General features: G+C 40.8%; 2 protein-coding genes across 2 annotated transcripts; both read right to left on the bottom strand.

Moving 5' to 3' along the window:
• Positions 1-260: 260 nt before the first annotated feature.
• On the bottom strand, positions 261-4,729 carry LOC113015833 (cytochrome P450 2J6-like). The gene is made up of 9 exons (XM_026158184.2): positions 4,488-4,729; positions 4,010-4,175; positions 3,752-3,904; positions 3,519-3,679; positions 3,257-3,430; positions 3,021-3,162; positions 2,725-2,912; positions 2,003-2,144; positions 261-1,927 (listed from the first exon to the last, which is right to left on the bottom strand). Exons 1-9 carry the CDS (start codon positions 4,683-4,685, stop codon positions 1,752-1,754), a joined length of 1,500 nt encoding a protein of 499 aa, XP_026013969.2. The 5' UTR covers positions 4,686-4,729; the 3' UTR covers positions 261-1,751.
• Positions 4,730-5,265: 536 nt separating this feature from the next.
• On the bottom strand, positions 5,266-11,926 carry LOC145424104 (cytochrome P450 2J6-like). The gene is made up of 9 exons (XM_080296958.1): positions 11,654-11,926; positions 10,538-10,703; positions 10,298-10,450; positions 10,045-10,205; positions 9,721-9,897; positions 9,488-9,626; positions 6,038-6,225; positions 5,805-5,946; positions 5,266-5,698 (listed from the first exon to the last, which is right to left on the bottom strand). The coding sequence occupies exons 1-9, from the start codon at positions 11,837-11,839 to the stop codon at positions 5,523-5,525; spliced, it is 1,488 nt and encodes a 495-aa protein (XP_080153084.1). The 5' UTR covers positions 11,840-11,926; the 3' UTR covers positions 5,266-5,522.
• Between the last annotated feature and the right edge of the window lie 439 nt (positions 11,927-12,365).

Raw genomic sequence — 12,365 nt, 5'->3', positions numbered from 1 at the left:
CCATTCGCACTCACACCTAGTGACAATTTGGATTATCCAATTAACCTATCCCCACAGGCTGCATGTCTTTGGACAGTGGGAGGAAGCCGGAGTACCTGGAGGGAACCCACGCAGACACGGGGAGAACATGCAAATTCCACACAGAAAGACCCCGGCCTGATGTTGGAATTGAACTCAGGACCTTCTTGCTGTGCGGCAACGGTGCTAACCACCGTGCCACCGTGTCGCGGATAAATACAACAAAATAAAACTAGTACCGGTACCGAAAAAAGATTTATTCATAACACACGTGAAAAGACCCAGAAAAACCGAGTTAACGATAAAAACGATAACAAAATAACGCTAAAAACCTATTAACCTATTAATGAAGTCCAGGGTGTTTGGATGGCACTTTAGAGTTAGTCTCTATTTTTGAGTTGGGTGTTGATATTACATAATGTGTGAGGGCACATCATGGTCAATGTCTGCAATCAAGAGACGACTTTGCATCACACTTATAATTTTCCGCTTTGGTTGCTAATTTTCCTATTCAGATCAGTTAAGAACTCTGTGAATAGAAATGCTTTTAGTTTGTTGCTCTATTTTTACTTTAGTTTTTTATGTACTATATTATACATTTTAAAACTTGAATGTTTGTAGTTTTTGAACTAGTTGGATAAGTACCAGAGCATTTTAATTGTGAATAATAAGTTTCAACTGATTGTTGAAACGACCTCCTCGGTTTTGGGGTAATAACTGTACGTGTCTCTGAAATGTAGGCCTCGGATATTTTGAATAAACTGTAAAAACAAAATAAAAATCCAATTGGTGATGCAGAAGTTGCATTATTTAAATTTAGGAAGATAAATATTTTGATGACTTTGAACCTGTTTACCTTAAAGGAAATGTTGGTGCAATAACAATATAAATATCAACAATGATTGATAATTTTCACAAGCAAATTAAACAACCGAATGCAATTTAAAACTCACACTTAAGGGTCACGTAACACACAACTGTGTGTCTCATTTAAAGCTAATCTGCATATCAAATTCATCCTGACCTTTAATTATGTAAATAGAATTAGTCACCACAGCAAAACAACTGTAATTAAAAAAAACAGCAGTTGTAGTCTAGTATATCAGTTTGTTCGTAGCTTCCACACATCCAGCACTGACTAAAAAACATTTGGAAACAGTTATTGGCACTTTTGTGGAAAACATAAAAGGTATAGCAACAAGCAGCATAGTTGACTAATGTCTGCACACGTGCCATCTTATATAGCCTTACAAAATAATACTGTGGTTCAACTGGGCACGTGCATGTAGCTGTGTGTGTGTGTGTGTGTGTGTGTGTGTGTGTGTGTGCACACATTAGGGAGTATTCCAATGCTTAATAGCACTAGACGTCTACTCAGCACATCATGGAAGCACTTCTAAACAGCCATGGCAACAATCAGAAAATGTTGCAGCAGATTTGAGCTACCCCCTACTGGACATATTCTCCTTTAAAGAAAAGTTTCAGTTTCAAAGTTAGCGCTGCCTCTTGCTTATTACATCACATTCGAGTCACAAAAATAGTGAAGATGCCAGCTTAAGGCTTTACAATGCACTTTGTTAACCAGTGTGAGGTCTATCTTTTATGTACAGTCTGTAGTCAAAACTCAGTATACGATAAATAATAATAATAATATAGAAAAAGGCATAGTCTCCATCTCACAGCAACACAACAATATTCATATTTGCTTTTTCTGTTGATTTGTTGGGGATGGTTCAGCGCGGCTTAGCGTACACCTTAAAAGGGTAGGGTGTGCGAGTGGCTCCGGTGACTCCTTCTGTACTCAGCTTGACTCCATCCAAAGTGGAAAAATTAAACTTCTGAAACAAACTGACAAAAAACAGGAAGAGTTCCATCCTTGCCAGCCCCTCACCGAGACACGCACGCCTTCCTGGGAAATGAAGGTGACTCTGGTTATCACCCCATCTAACCAATATCATAATTACAGTTTATATGTTAAAATTACCTGCAGAGAAAGGTAAAAATGCTCCCCTCCTCACAAACTTGCCCTCGCTATCTAGGAAATGTTCAGGATTAAAGGTGTCTGGAGTCTCCCATTTATTCTTATCAAACAGCACTGAAGTCAGGTTAGGCATCACAGAGGTCCCCTGCACATAGACGACAGCAGTCACATTCAAAGATGGTATTCAAAGTGCTGGTTTATACAGCTAGGCAATGTTTGTAAGAACAAATATAAGACAAAAAAGACCATTTTATCTTGAAAAAAGGACAAAGAACCCTGCCTAAAATCTCATGCAAGGGCTTGTTGACAGTAAACACTTGCTCATTGCTAACACTGTTAAGGGGGTTATAATCTGGGAAACGACACATACTGTTTTGTTAAGGTATAGGCTATATATTTAGCATGTATCATTATTAGCGACCTTGCTCTCTTTCAGAAAAAAATGTTTTCCCATTTTGGCATCTGCAATGCATTTGAAAGCAACATTCAGTTTTAAGTTGCAGTGTGGCTAGTGGAAAAATAGAAATCTCAGTCATTGTTTATTTTGGAAATAGAAAAGTATTTTTGTAAAAAGCGAAATTATTTTTGGCAAATGCAAACCTTGTTTTTGGTCCCCAACGTGATGGTTTACCTGGATGAAACCAACGCAAGAACTTGAACTAAGCAATTTTTAATCTTATGTAGGGGGCTTAAGCTGCTGTGTTCTATGAGCAGACCAGATGCACCTTGGGTATGAAGTAACCACCCAGGATTGTGTCCTTGGCGGCCATCCTGAGTCCATTGAGTGGAACGATGTTTCCCATCCTCTGGATCTCGTGGATGACAGCATCAGTGTAAGGCAGGTTGGGTTTGTCTGCCATGGTGGGCTGACGGGTCTGTCCGATCACTCTGTCTATCTCTTCCTGGACTTTACCTAGGAGTCAAATTATATTAACTTGTTAATTAGCAGGTATCTGTGTCATATAATTATTTTGATCTCTGACCTGGATGGTATTAAAAACTAGTTTTGTTCTGAACTTACACTGGATCTGAGGGTTCATGATGAGATAGATGAGTCCCCACTGCAAAGTCTTTGAAGTGGTTTCACTGCCAGCCAGGAACAAGTCCAGACAGCACAGAACCAGGTTTTCTTCCTCAAAGCCCAAATGACTGTTTCTGTTGTGCTAGCGAGCAAAGCAAGGTATCAAAAATACAAGTTAATGAACAGATTTTATTTATTACTGTTATTATTATTTTGGTTGAACGTAAACAGCATACTTTCTCCTTTATGAGGAAGCTGTCAATGTAATCTCTCGGGTTGTTGGGGTCCAGATCTAACTTATGTTTCTCGATCTCTTCCCTGATAGATGCCACCAAAGATTTGGAGCTGCTAAAGATGCGATTGTGAGGTCCCGGCAGGTGTTTCATCAGTCCTGGGAATGCATCATATAGCTGTTAGGGGAGGAAATTGAAAAAAATTATTCAGTGGTGGGTTACCTTTCAATATTTTCAGGAAGAAAAAAATCCCACTGTGTCTTACTAGAGCCCATATGGAACCTTCCAGATAGGCCATCTCAGTCAGATTGCTCAGCATGATCTGGAAGTTGTGGTCACTGTAGTCAAATCGTCTCCCAAACACTATCTTGCAGATGATGTTGGAGACAGCATTGTTTAAGAACGGCACTGGGTCGAATGGCTCACCTGAAGACAGGAAATGCGTTTAGTCACAGTACACTGTGTGTGTTTTGCTTTCACTCATTGCTGTCTCTTGACCTTTCTCCTTTTCCATCGCGTCCTTCAGATGTTGACTTTCATCACAAATACTCTGCTCTGTCGACTCCTTAGCTAAACCAAAGGTGCGTAAAGTAGTCATGGCAAAACGTCGCTGTCTCCTCCACACCTTCCCATTACTGAAGAAAAGACCCGCTGAAAGGAAAAGAAAGCAAAAATTACTGAGGTGTGGCTCAGAGGTTGACCTGACTGCTTTGCTGCTGAAGTATTGCATTTGTGTATTTTTTTTGTGTGATTCACCTGAGTTCCCTGAATAAATTCTGGTCACCATCGGGCTGTAAGGCCGGTCCACAAAGTTGTCCGCTTGTGTTACTAAAGCTTCCTTCACCATCTTCCACCCGGACACAAACACTGTTTTGTGTCTTCCCAGACGTATGCAGAACACATTCCCATAAAAATCAGCAAGCTGTGGATGCAGCGGCAGACAATAAGTGGCCTGTTGTCTAGCATGCGATTCTGATAAGATGCATAGCACAACCTGTTGTTAACACTATAACTTAGTATCTGCAAGGTATTTGGTATTATTTTATTATTTTTCCAGAGTGAAACATGAACATTTTCTTAACTTTATTATTAATGTTCTCTTTAAACTATTCAAGCAGTGATTCTACTTCAGATAAAAAAGTTTAACTAAAGAGCGTCAGTGTCAGTGGAAATCCTGAGGTTGCCCAAGTGGACTTTTAAGAAATGTGTAAATGCCACAATGATGTCAGCTTACCTTGGTTAGGTAAATATGAGGCTGTTTGGCATCAATGTTGAAGATGTTTCCTAAAATAGGTAGAGCTGGAGGGCCTGGAGGAAAGCCCGGTGGATCCTTATCCTTACGAAAATGAAAATATACCATAAGGAGGCCGGCAAAAATAATAAGCAGCTGCTCCTTTATATCAAGACAAAGAAACAAATCACGCAGCTGCATTGTGAAGCAGAGTAAAACTAAGTGATCAGGACCTCAGCTCCAGGATCCCTTCCTATTTAGAGATGGGCTGGTACACTGCTGACTCACAGCTTGGGTATATATAATGATCTGTGTGTGTGTGTGAAAGTTTGTCTGATACTGGGTCAGGCCTCAGTTATTACAGATTCTACTAAAAAGTAGCACAAACATTTTTGTTTTATGTGAAATCTTTACATACATACGTGAACGGTTTTCAGTAAACTGATATAAGGGAGAAAAAAAACTTGAATAGTAACACAAATAGTTAAATGTACTGGTGCTTACATATTAAGTATAGCTGAGCATTTAAAGTGCTATCTACTACCAGCCTCATTCACAAAGCACTTTGATTATATACCTGAGCACTTTGTCTAGCATTCACGTGTATGCATACACACAACAATACTTTGACATGCAGACTAGAGAAGCACTGGCTTGTGAAAAAATCAAATGTTAAAATGGGAAAAGAAGCTAGTTGAATATGTAGTTGTGGCTTTGCATATACGGTTTCTTGTGTAACCAGTGAATTAAATCAGGTGTGCGACACAGATTGGCAAACAACTAGTTATGAATACATTTTATTACTAAAAGTGTACATTACAATTTGTCGTTATTGCAATTTAATGATGGAATATCCTTGAATTAAAACACAATATAGTGATTCGGATGCACATGTAAAGAAAATCAGGTAATCTTTGCAGGCAGCAGTGATACAGCAATGACATGAAGATATTAAAATTTAAAAAAAAATCCATCCTTCATTAAAATACTTTTTCTCAGTCTTGACTCTTAGTCGTTGGTTAAATGGCTCAGTGAGATTTATCGAGCCTTGGCGTGAACCTTGAAGGGTTCAGGCACACGTACAATTCCAGAAACTCCCTCTGTGCTCAGCTCCACTCCATCAGGAACAGAGAAAGTGAACTGCTGCAGCAAGCTGACAAAAAACAGGAACAGCTCCATCTTGGCGAGGCTTTCACCAAGACACACACGGTTCCCTGACAAATTTGCAAACACATACACGTGCAGGTTTACAACCTGTGGATGATGTTTTTTTTCTTGTTCAGGTTGTGCTAAAACAAAACACTCATTGTGGGGTTTTACCTGCAGAGAAAGGTAGGAATGCTTCTCTCTTCACAAACTTCCCATCAGCATCCAGGAAGTGTCCTGGGTTGAAGGTGTCTGGAGTCTCCCATTCAGTCTTGTCAAACAGCACAGAGGTGAGTACAGGCAACACACTGGTACCCTAGAAAAAAACCACAAGATAACAAGATACACTTTAACAACAACACCTGACAGAGCAAATATGTGAAGCTTAAAATGTATATTGCATGCACCTTGGGTATGTGGTAACCATCCAGGGTTGTATCCTTGGCAGCAACTCTGAGTCCATTGAGAGGAACAATATTTCCCATCCTCTGAATCTCGTGGATGACGGCATCAGTGTAGGGCAGATTTGGTCTGTCAGCCATGGAAGGCTGGCGGGTTTGTCCAATCACGTTATCTATCTCTGCCTGGACTTTCTCTGTGAAAGAGAATTAATAGAGTTCAGAAGAAGCCATGTTTCAACACCTGTCTGTTACCATAGCACAATTATGAGTCTCAGTCTGTGCTTTTTTGGTCTGAGTAACTTACTCTTTGTTGTTATTCTTTATTTGTAATATCGTGGTTATTTTGTACACCTTTGTTTTTCTTGCTCATGATGTTTTCTTTTGCCACTAGAGAGCCACTTTACACACGGGACAAACTGTTGGTGGTGAGGACACTCATAATAATGAATGGAACACATTCTGTTCCTCAGAGACAAAGGGGGAGACAACAGGGCTGCTGAGCTGGAGCTAAGCAACCAAACACAAAGATATAAACTCTGCTCCAGCTGTAATCGCTGAGAGTGTGAGGTTCTTGGGCAATAAAAAAGGATGAGCTTAGTGCAGTGATTCAGAATTTAGTGCTATGTGCTTCATAAAAACTTGTCTGAAATGTCAATCAAGCCTTTTATTTGTCACATGCAATGTTTACACCTGCAGTGAAATTGGACCCCCCCCGACCATACATACAGTGGGGCAAAAAAGTATTTAGTCAGCCACCGATTGTGCAAGTTCCCCCACCTAAAATGATGACAGAAGTCAGTAATTTGCACCAGAGGTACACTTCAACTGTGAGAGACAGAATGTGAAAAAAAAATCCATGAATCCACATGGTAGGATTTGTAAAGAATTTATTCGTAAATCAGGGTGGAAAATAAGTATTTGGTCAATAACAAAAATACAACTCAATACTTTGTAACATAACCTTTGTTGGCAATAACAGAGGTCAAACGTTTACTATAGGTCTTTACCAGGTTTGCACACACAGTAGCTGGTATTTTGGCCCATTCCTCCATGCAGATCTTCTCGAGAGCAGTGATGTTTTGGGGCTGCCGCCGAGCAACACGGACTTTCAACTCCCGCCACAGATTTTCTATGGGGTTGAGGTCTGGAGACTGGCTAGGCCACTCCAGGACTTTCAAATGCTTCTTACGGAGCCACTCCTTTGTTGCCCGGGCGGTGTGTTTTGGATCATTGTCATGTTGGAAGACCCAGCCTCGTTTCATCTTCAAAGTTCTCACTGATGGAAGGAGGTTTTGGCTCAAAATCTCACGATACATGGCCCCATTCATTCTGTCCTTAACACGGATCAGTCGTCCTGTCCCCTTGGCAGAAAAACAGCCCCATAGCATGATGTTTCCACCCCCATGCTTCACAGTAGGTATGGTGTTCTTGGGATGCAACTCAGTATTCTTCTTCCTCCAAACACGACGAGTTGAGTTTATACCAAAAAGTTCTACTTTGGTTTCATCTGACCACATGACATTCTCCCAATCCTCTGCTGTATCATCCATGTGCTCTCTGGCAAACTTCAGACGGGCCTGGACATGCACTGGCTTCAGCAGCGGAACACGTCTGGCACTGCGGGATTTGATTCCCTGCCGTTGTAGTGTGTTACTGATGGTGACCTTTGTTACTTTGGTCCCAGCTCTCTGCAGGTCATTCACCAGGTCCCCCCGTGTGGTTCTGGGATCTTTGCTCACCGTTCTCATGATCATTTTGACCCCACGGGATGAGATCTTGCGTGGAGCCCCAGATCGAGGGAGATTATCAGTGGTCTTGTATGTCTTCCATTTTCTGATGATTGCTCCCACAGTTGATTTTTTCACACCAAGCTGCTTGCCTATTGTAGATTCACTCTTCCCAGTCTGGTGCAGGTCTACAATACTTTTCCTGGTGTCCTTCGAAAGCTCTTTGGTCTTGGCCATGGCGGAGTTTGGAGTCTGACTGTTTGAGGCTGTGGACAGGTGTCTTTTATACAGATGATGAGTTCAAACAGGTGCTATTCATACAGGTAACGAGTGAGGGACAGAAAAGCTTCTTACAGAAGACGTTACAGGTCTGTGAGAGCCAGAGATTTTCCTTGTTTGATGTGACCAAATACTTATTTTCCACCCTGATTTACGACTAAATTCTTTACAAATCCTACCATGTGAATTCATGGATTTTTTTTTCACATTCTGTCTCTCACAGTTCGAGTGTACCTCTGGTGCAAATTACTGACCTCTGTCATCATTTTAAGTGGGGGGACTTGCACAATCGGTGGCTGACTAAATACTTTTTTGCCCCACTGTACATAGCAAAGATATGACGTGGGTAGACAGGTCGGAGACGGGTAGTAATATGGAAAAAACAATGGGCAAGTGGAGGAGGGGAAAAAAGAGACCTGTAGTTATGCTGGACTCCTTATGGGAGGTCAGCATGAGAACAGAAAACAAAATGTGTTATTAGTTGTTAGCATTAGAAGTATTTTGTCCCATCTCTCTCTCCTCTGCCCAATAGATGGCTGCCCCTCTCCAATTCTGGTTCTTCCCGTTAACAGTGCTTATTCATAAGGGGTCATCTGATTATTGGGGTTTTCTCTCTATTATTGTTTGTCCTTTTTTTTTTTTTTTTCCGAAAATAAAGCACCATGAGGATACTGAGATGATGATTATTGAACTTAAATGAACCTCGTGCATAGATTAAAAAGGAGTGATAATTGTTTAATCATTTAACTCTATTTAACTTTGCCTGCTAGTACATGCTTCACATCACTTCCAGTTTTTACATTGTCCAAATCAATACTGACATCATTATTCAAGTTCAATCATATTCTCGCTGCCTTCATTGAGCCAATCATCATCCACTCTGTGTGCTTTAAAGCTCTGTACTCTTCTGTCATTCTCCCTTTCAGACTCCACACCTCCACCTGACCTGAGTCACTCTGAGGTAGACTCTGTCCTAACTCCTATCAAAACCAGGATTCTGTTCTGCCTGCCATGATGGGTCATCTGAGTTCAATCACCAAATATAAAATGATTAATTTCTCTGTCTCAATAAATCAAGTCCAGTACTCTCCTTAATGAACTCACACCTTCCTGGTTGACAGTACAACAGCCCCTGCAGAACATTTTGGGTGCAATCTGAGTGACAAGAAGAACGGTGAAGTAAATGCACTGTTGGTGAACAAAAAGTGGTGCAATCGTCAGCATGTTTGTGTGAAGAACTGTTTCTTTGGTCCACATATTGAATTGAAAGCTGCTGGATTGCATCCATACTAGTTCCTGTTATTGTTGTTACTGTTCACATTTACAATCATCTGATCCATTGCGGCATGACTCACGTCACGGCTAATCCAGTATTTTAAAAAGTAAATAATCTCACATTTGGTCTTTTGGCTATTTTAAAGCTCCATATAAGGGCTTATAAGCCACCCACCCTGGATATCAGGATGTCTAATCAAGAAAACCAGAGCCCACAGCAAAGTAGTGGCAGTTGTTTCTGTTCCAGCCAGGAAAAGATCAGCAGAGCACAAAACCAGGTTGGTCTCAGTGAAGCCCAGGTCAGATTCATTGAGCTGCACAGAGATATTGAAAAGTCACATTTGTCAATTAATATTAGAAAATGGTTCAGTTTTACAGTTCAGTTTGTGCAATGCAGTGTCCACATACATTCTCCATCTTGATAAGGAAAGCATCGATGTAGTCTCGGGGATTGTTGGGGTCCAGGTCCTCCTTGTGGCTCTTTATCTCCTGAGCGATGAAATCTTTGACTATGTCGAAATAGCTGAACATTTTGTTATGAGGACCTGGCAAACGCTTCATCACTCCAGGGAATGATTCATAGAGCTTGTTAATAACAAATGATAAGAGACAGTTTTATTCAAAGCATTAAAGCAACGGCCTAGTATTTACAGAGGGGAAATCTGTCAGAGAAAAAGCACAGCATGCATGCTTTTGTCATACTCTGGAAGAAGTAAATTGTTTTTGACTTACCTGACCCCATATGGAGCCCTCCAACTGAAGACTCTCAGACAGATACTTCAGGATGAGCTGGAAGTTGTGGTCACTGTAATCATATCTTTTCCCCATCACCAGCTGGCAAACTATATTAGACACAGCATTGTTGAAGAGACCTGCTGCACTGAAAAGTTTACCTGAAGAAGAAGAAGAAGAGACAATTGTTACAGGTAACTTTTTGCTCCCTTGTGCAGGATTGTGAGCTTATGTTCCACTTAATGTAAAGCACCTTTCTCCTGCTCTATCTCCTCCTGCAGGTATCGGATCTCCTCACAGATACACTGTTCCATGCGTTTTTTCCCCAGGCCGAAGTCTCGTAATGCAGACAAAGCAAAGCGTCTCTGTGCCTTCCATTTCCCACCGTTGCTCTTGAACAGACCCTCTAAATACAAACATGCAGATGTGGGAGTTAATAACTGGGAAACAATTCCTGCACTGAATGAGAGGAAATAGAGAATAATTTCTTAACCTGTGGGTCCCGAGTAAAACCTGTCAGCCAGGGCACTGTATGGTCGATCCACAAAGTTGTCAGCTTGCGTCACCAGAGCCTCTTTTACCATCTTATATCCAGAGATCATTACCATTTTATTGCTGCCGAAGCAGAAACTGAACACGTTCCCATAGACTTCAGCCAGCTACAAAAAGCACAACAAACACAAAGGATGAAATAAATATGTTTGGTTTTATATGTGTAAACTGCTCTGCTCAGAAGCCAGAAATCCACACTCACAGTTTGACTAACAAATGTAAATATTCAAAATCCAAATCAAATCACATCAACTTTTGTTTTCTCATTGTTAAGAGTGATAAACAAAAAATACATTTTCGTCTTCAAAAAAGGAGGAGAACCTTCTTGGATGGGCTGTACCACACAGCAACATTAATAAAGATTTTTAAAAAGTTTTTCTAAAGTGCATGAACGTAGACCACAAGCGGTGTGCATGGTGTTGTGGGATTTCTCTTTAGCGTATTGTCCTTTATTGTATTGTCTTGATGAAAGGCCTTCATGTTACTTAGTTTAGTATGTCTGGTTCACACCTCATTCACGCTGGGAAACAGACGGTGAGAAACTGGTGAATGCCTCCCAGGAGACGGAAGCTCACACAGGAAGACTTGACCCCAGAGTGGGGGAGATTCACACAGGTGATAGAGAGTTTTTCTGTTTAGAGCCAAGGTGTGAACTGCAACTGTAAAAGCCTTTTGCTCTGTGACTGTGTTTAAAAGGGACCTGAACTGTTCATTGTCAGAGACGACTTTCAGTGCCCCCTGACTGACGTCTCTCCTCATGCATGGGAAATAAAGTGTTGGGTTTTAACTGCTCATCGTGTCTGCAGGCTTTGTTAATAAATTTCCACAACAATGGACTTGTTTCTGAAGTATTCTCTCCTCCCTGTGTTTAAGTAGAAATAAGAATTATTTGTGAGTGTAACATGAACATCTCAGTTTCTGTCTTGAAAGTAGAGCATGTAGACACACCAGCACACAACAATATGTCCAAATAAACAAAGCAGTACTATAAACACTCAATGACACTCAATACTTAGAATCCACTTAACATAATACAAGTATGACTTGACAAGTTTACCTTGGTAAAATAAATATGTGGGTGTTTCTTGTCCACAATCTGGAAATTCCCAATAAAGGGTAAAGCAAATGGTCCTGGTGGAAAATTCCTTGGATTCCTGTTTTTGAGGTGGTATGTGATCAGAAGGAAGAAAAAAATAGAGATTAAAACCCCCTCGGTGCTCAGCAAAAAGCTGGAAAACCACATAGTTAAAGAGAGAGACAGCAGCAGCAGCAGCTGAAAGTCTGTAATCTGTCTTTTCCAGGCACAAGGCAGTGGTTTTGTAAGCCTGTCACGCTTGGGGGGGGGGGGGGGGGGGGTGTTGTTAGCCAGAAGCTCAGGTCAGACGAGTCAATTACCTGAGTCTAAAGGTGATGGTGATACAGCGCTTTCACAACGGCCTGTGTTTAAAGAGCACCGCATTCCCTTGTGTCTGCATGATGAAATCTATTCAGAGTCAATGAATGAACCTTTCATCTCATAGAATAGAACAGAATAGAATATCCCCTTATTGTCGTTGTACATGTAACGCACTGATGAAAAAACATAATCTAAGAGATTGATTCTGCAGTTTCATCTATCTATCTACAGGGAGTGCAGAATTATTAGGCAAGTTGTATTTTTGAGGAATAACTTTATTATTGAACAACAACCATGTTCTCAATGAACCCAAAAAACTCATTAATATCAAAGCTGAATGTTTTTGATAGTAGTTTTTAGTTTGTTTTTAGTT

The sequence above is a fragment of the Astatotilapia calliptera genome, chromosome 23 (genome assembly GCF_964374335.1).
Source record: "Astatotilapia calliptera chromosome 23, fAstCal68.1, whole genome shotgun sequence".
Taxonomy (NCBI): Eukaryota; Metazoa; Chordata; class Actinopteri; order Cichliformes; family Cichlidae; genus Astatotilapia; species Astatotilapia calliptera.
This window is presented reverse-complemented; position numbering and strand designations above follow the sequence as displayed.